Below are 6575 nucleotides of genomic sequence, written 5' to 3' on the forward strand. Positions count from 1 at the left end.
AATAATAAAATAAAATAAATATAATATATAATTATATGAAATAAATAACAAAAGTAAATAAAATAAAAATGATGGATTTCTCCACTTTCTCCAATCTTTTTGGATTTTACTGGGTGTATGTTCCAAAACCCACCAAACATCACTATTTATAGGCAATTTGGCAAATAGGAGGTGGATTACATGGACACTAATAAAGCATAATGTTGAGACACATGGACAACACTTTGGGAAATTAGGGCATGACACATGGTCAATGAACACTATACATGAACATTTAATGGGCATCTATTATCATCATACTTATAATAGAAACATTTTTAAAGAACCGCAAATATAGTAAAATCTATTCACTTTATCATTGATAGACTCCTACAAGCTACATAATCTATCATTGATAGACTCCGAGAGTTGAATCTAAATTTGTCCATCTTTACAAATTATTTTGCATTGTGCTATATCTACTAATATTTTAGGCATGAGTACTATGACCTTGTTGGGTAACCATTTCGGCCTCATTTGTGATTTTTAGTTTTTGAAAATTAAGTCTATTTCCTCCCATTTCATACCATGATTTGCATGTTTTTTAAGTATAATAGTCGAATTTTTAGCCAGATTCAAACAACAAAAACAAATTTTTAAAAGCTAACTTTTTTAATTTTCAAAATTTGACTTGGTTTTTAAAACATTGGTAAAAAGTAAATAATAAAAAAATAAATTTGGAGGTGGAAATAATGTCTACATATTTAGTTTTTAAAAAAAAACTAAAAAACAAATGTCTCGTCTAATAACCATTTTAGTATTTAATCTTGTTATTTGAAAATTAAGTCTATTTTCTACTCATTTCTTATAATTTGCATTTTTTTTAAGTAATGGTTGAATTCTTAGCTAAACTCAAAAAACAAAAACAAGTTTTTAAAGACTACTTTTTTTATTTTTCAAAATTTTGGCTTGATTTTTTAAACCATTGGTAAAATGTAGATAACAATAAAGAAATTTGGAGGTGGAAGTAGTATCTATAGACTTAATTCTTTTAAAAAACAGAAATAAGAAACAAAATCGTTACAAAACGGGACCTTCATTTTTTTTGTTTTTGAAAATTAAGTCTATTTTCTTTTATTTACTTACCATGGTTTGTAACAATTTTAAGTAGAAGAGTTGTCTTCTTAGCCAAATTCCCAAAAACAAAATATGTTTTCAAAAAATTATCCTTTTAAGTTTTCAAATTTTAACTTGGTTTTTAAAAATACGGATAAAATGTAGATGTCAAAGCAAGATATTTAAAAGTGAAAAAATATTTATAGGCTTAATTTTCAAAAACCAAACATAAAAAATAAAATGGTTATCAAATTAGGCCTATATATGCAATGATCACTATTTGTAACTAGGGGTTTCTACATAGAAGGTCTAAAAAATGTCCTATATTTCATAAATGTCTTAAAATTTGAATTCTTTAAAAGATGACTTTTAGTATTAATTTTGGACAATTATACTTTTTTTTTCATTTATTTATATCTAGTTTATATATATATATATATTTCTCAATTTACAAAGCTACCTTAATAATGAAGAAAGAAAATGCATTTATTATGGAGAGAGAAAATGAATTTAATATAATTTTTTTTCTTATTTTCAATTAGAGATGGAAAATGTATTTATTATATATATTTTTTTCATTTTTCAATTAGAAATAGAAAATGTATGATTTTATTTTTCATTTCTCGGTTTCTTTGATTTTTAATATTATGTGATATATACCCTTATTTGATTTTTAATATTGTGTGATATATACCCTTTTTTGTTTTGACTATTATTTGTTTTAATGTGATATATTCCATTGTTTATTTGATATCACTTGTGACAGTGATATATTCCCCGATGTTTTGATATATATATCAATATACATTCAAACATTGTCAATATACCTTGAAACATATACAAATAAATTGATACAACTCTCATTTATATCAAATAAACTATTATATATATCACAGTATGTATTTTCCAATTTGGAGAGAGAAAATGCATTTAATTAAATTTTATTTTTTATTTACGTTGGTTTTCACGTATCAACTTATTGATTTTTTTTTTACGGATTCATGGTTATTTTAAATATACATTATAACATTTTATTAGGTATTTGGAAATATTCTAACAAATATATGAAATATCCTATAGTTAAATTAGAAATTGACTCAATGTTTGACATAAATCACAATATAAACCAATATATAAAATATAAATATACCACAGTATATAAATCTTCGCACATTTCATTTACATCACAATATATATATCATATATACCATCTAGGTAGCTAGAAATCACAACAATCAAAATTTGTATATATCATAATACATGAAGTCTAAATAAATAAATAAATAAAACTCTCGTTTATATCAAGTAAATGAATACATATATCACAGTATATATCAAATTTCATACAAAAGCTAAAAAAAAGAGAGAAAAAGTACATATATATATATCATAGTGTATATAGAAAATAGGAAAATAAAATAAAATTAAAAGTTGAATCAAGTCTGTTGTACGTCTGCTCGGAGTCCATCATCGTCGTTCGCCCACTCCGAGTCCCTCATTGCCGTTCATCTGCTCCTAGTCCGACCGCGCATCGATTTGTCCCACGCGGGTCGTGTCGTTCTGTGTTCGTCTCGTCGTCCGTCTCTTACTTGTAACTCACACTACTGGAAGGAGAAAAAATAAGGAGAGGGAAGGAGAAGAGAGAGAGAGGAGGAAGAAATAACCTTAAAACATAGGAAGAGAGAATGCATACATGAGAGAGAAAACACGCATGAGAAAGAAAGAATAATATATATATATATATAAGTGTGGGTTAATTATAAATAACTACTTACATCAGTGAAAATAAAGAGGTCAATAAACTCTTTTTTATATATATAGAAAATGAAATGCGAAGACATTAACCTAACATGGATCTATTTTGTAGATGTTTAAAAACCCCTTGTAACTATTTTTATAAATCTATCCAACTCAGATTTCAATATCTTAGTTTAAAGAGAAAAAAAGAAAAGAAAAAGAAGATTTCAGTATTATCGTTGACGTGACATTTAATCCATTTGTAATGGGGAAAAATTAAGAGGCCACGTGTCACAGTTGATTGCTCAACTTTCAATGACTCCATATCTTTGAACACCTCCATGCATGCAGCCACGTACGTAACACATCAACAAAATCCCTTTCTCTCTCCTACCTCTCACTCTCTCTCTCTAAACTCATACTCAGAGATTCTCATTTCCATTTTTTTCCATCCCGCAAAATCTCCAATTCCCATTATCAAACCGATAACCAAATCAAAACCCAGAATCAAAGACGGCATGGTCAAGCTAGTTTCCGCCAGGGATTTCAGAGTGTACGGCCCTCGGCCGGTCCGGAACCGGGCGGAGTACATCAATGCCGGCCTCTACTTGTTCGCCACTGTTCTTCTTCTTGGGGGCTTCGTTGCTCAGCTTTCCCGAGAACCCATGTCCGGTTTGGCTCTAATTCTGTTCGCCACTGCCCTAATTACGATCGTTAATTTGCACGATCTCTTCGCCCATCTCGCCGGAATTGATTACCGGTTGCCGCTGCTTGTTCAGTATGATGCACAGCTTCTTTTTGTGGAATTTTCGGTTCCGTTTCTTCAGGCGATTGGGTCGTTGCTCTTGTCTTTGGGTGCTCTGTTTCTTCTAATTCAGGTCCCTATTAATCGTTTGCTTGCTTCCTCCGATTCTTTTAATTTTCTAGGTTAATAATATACTATTTTCGCTTTTGGAATTTCATATTTGTTGAACTAACAAAATTGCACTTGTCGATCTTGATGAGAATGTTTGAGGGGCTGGAGAATTGGTTTAATGAGATTTGCTGTGTGCTAGTTTGATTACTCTTGTTCTCTTCTATTGTAAGTCTTGGATTTTAGAAATAGTTTTAGGGTACGAATGAACTCCAACTCCAGGATTTTCTCTGTATCAGTGATTCAACTATAGTAACTACTTTCTCTACCTATAAGATAGTCGACATCAGCAACCCTTTTAGAACCATTAACTTCTTTGGGGAGTTTCAAGTTTTCAGGGTAAATGAAGCCAATGCCATTGTCCCTATCGTTAGTTGTGAATCTTTTGATAATTTGGAGCATTGAGTGACTGAGTGAGTTATGTGGCCCGTTTGGCAACATTTCGGTTTCTCGTTCCTTCAATTAATAAAATCAACATTGTGTTTGGTAATTGTTTAACAAAAAAGCGTAAAATGTGTAGTGTTAGATTGGAAGATTTTGTGGTTTTTTCAGCCATAGTTACCCAATTTTCACTTTTTCAATCATTAACAAAAACCGTCACAATGTTTAGTTACCCAATTTTCAGCAATGTTTAGTTGTTCCTGTAGAACAGTGTCGTTGTAAGTACGTGACAATGTTTTGGGCTCACCTGACTTTGTTGTATGCTATCACTCGAGGCCTCGCTCCTCGTACCCCATGTCAAAGACCAGAAGCTATGGCCAAATCAAGAAATCTCACCCTCGGTTTTCAATGATTGCATATTGTAGGAAAACTATTTGATCAACTTCCTTCCGTTCTTAATGTTAACTTTTTACCGCATTCATGTTTGCTTTCCTCCTTCTGCACTTTACAAGAGCTGCCATTCGATTCAATGCTGCAGGAACAAAAGGGACATGATTATTACAAACTAGAAAAGCATGCTTCGAATATGCTTATCGCGGGTCCTGCCTTATGGATGCTTGGATCAATCCTTAACTCATGCCAAATCTATGAGAGGGCCGATGGGCATGTTCAAATCTTGCAACAGAGTGTCCATATTCCATTTTTAATTGGAAGCTTGCTGTTCTTCGTTGCAGCAGTACTCAATAGATATGAGCAGGCCAAGTTAGCCCATCACGGACTCAGACTTCTGGTAGGTGACACTGAATATGTAAACTTTACTGTCAATAGTGAAAATTTGAGATAGTGTTTATGTTACATTATATAATTTCTTGCATATACTTTATAGCATTAACATGTTAGGTTACATTTACATTCTGATATTCCTATATCACAATCTAAGCAGATTGTCCTTCTTTGAGTAAAAGTGTATGTTAAGTCTAATTTTGTTAGGTTTAGAGTAAAGATTCATACCTTCTGCACAATCATATTTCTTTAGTACTTTTTAGTTTCTTTATTTCCTTATCAGGTACAGGTAAAATGGAAGGGCAGTTTGGTAGGATATTATGTTTATGTATACTTAATTTAATGATGACCCAATGTTCTATATTTGTGATTATGAGTAGTAATCCAAGAAGAAATCTCGACACTGAGTCTATTCATTTTGTTTGCATATGTTTACTCTTACTAAACCTTGTCAAAAAATGAATAAACAACGCATTTAACAAATTCTATTGCAAGAGGTTATTTGTGACGGGGAGCATAACTGATTGAACTGTAATGTTAGTCCTACCTTTTTCTCCACTCTTTCAACTAAAAACGCTTGCCATGCCACACAAAGGAAAAAACCTCGCACTAGATTATGGTTACACAATCAATAATGATATAATGTCGATGATGTCAGGTACACAAATCAAAATATATTGATGAATGAAACTAATAAAAGCCTAGGAACCAAGTAGGAACTAGAACCATAGTAGTTCATGTTATTTTGCTGTACTCTACAAACTAAAGTGTTATATTCATCTAAAAAAATGGTTGCACATGTTTGCTTCATAATGGATGGCATTCTACTAAAGTTTCATGTGTTGACGAGGATGTGAATGCAGGGTAAAAACTGGGTTTGGTTAGGTATCTTTGGGAGCTTATCACTCTTGTTAGGCGGATTGTCAAATGTGCTTAAGGTGTTCAAGATGCAGCAGTTTGAGGGACTGCGACTTGAAAAGCTTCGTGGAGGGGCAAATGAACGGCTTCTCGAAGAGAGAGAAGGCAGGATTCCCCTAATTCTAGAGGATCAGGGGAGGAGAAAACGACATGTCGATGAAGAGAAAGGAAGGGAAGCCAGATCGACCCCTTATAAAGACGTCCTCGTAGGCCAATCTTCCTGAACTTCTTTTTCCCTCTTCCACTTCCATGCCTGACCCCTGCAACTGCACTTGATCAGGCTCTGCAAAGTACCTCTTGTTACAGAATATTGTGTGCATTTGCATATAAAATTTATGAGATTATGATTGATGTGTATGTTTATAGAAGTTCATAGAATAGACATTGTTGATATATTTGATGTCTGATCTCTTGTTTGGTTGTTTCTGTTTGGACATTGAACTTAACTGTCATTGTGATGTGGATAGACTGGTCAGAAGGATGGGTTTAAGTTTAACCGACTCTTGAAATAGTGGGGAGTGTTTTTATCTGCATAGATAGTGTATGTTCAAGGCATATCAACGAAGAAACATTACTCCGAGTCCTTTTCTTCTTTTGGCCATATTTGTTTTAAGATGTTATGTAGGTTGTCTCTTCATTTGATGGTTTTTGGAAATGCTGTTTTTGTCAAATACTTTTCTTATGTGGAAAATTTCGTCGGTAGTTTTGCTGCAGATCTTTTCCTTATTTGTGGGAGAGTATTTTTGGT

The 6575-nt window shown here is 32.4% G+C and overlaps 1 protein-coding gene across 1 annotated transcript; it reads left to right on the forward strand.

Moving 5' to 3' along the window:
- The first annotated feature begins 3202 nt into the window (after window positions 1-3202).
- Window positions 3203-6371, forward strand: LOC120067318. The gene is made up of 3 exons (XM_039018879.1): window positions 3203-3710; window positions 4665-4916; window positions 5773-6371. The coding sequence occupies exons 1-3, from the start codon at window positions 3351-3353 to the stop codon at window positions 6049-6051; spliced, it is 891 nt and encodes a 296-aa protein (XP_038874807.1). The 5' UTR covers window positions 3203-3350; the 3' UTR covers window positions 6052-6371.
- Window positions 6372-6575: the final 204 nt, after the last annotated feature.

This window comes from Benincasa hispida, chromosome 12 (assembly GCF_009727055.1).
Source record: "Benincasa hispida cultivar B227 chromosome 12, ASM972705v1, whole genome shotgun sequence".
In the NCBI taxonomy this organism is placed as follows: Eukaryota; Viridiplantae; Streptophyta; class Magnoliopsida; order Cucurbitales; family Cucurbitaceae; genus Benincasa; species Benincasa hispida.

Coding starts and splice junctions, on each gene's coding strand:
- LOC120067318 (XM_039018879.1), top strand. CDS start 3,351: ATGGTCAAGCTAGTTTCCGCCAGGGATTTCAGAGTGTACGGCCCTCGG. Junction 3,711..4,664: donor CTCTGTTTCTTCTAATTCAG/GTCCCTATTAAT, acceptor TCAATGCTGCAG/GAACAAAAGGGACATGATTA. Junction 4,917..5,772: donor ATCACGGACTCAGACTTCTG/GTAGGTGACACT, acceptor ATGTGAATGCAG/GGTAAAAACTGGGTTTGGTT.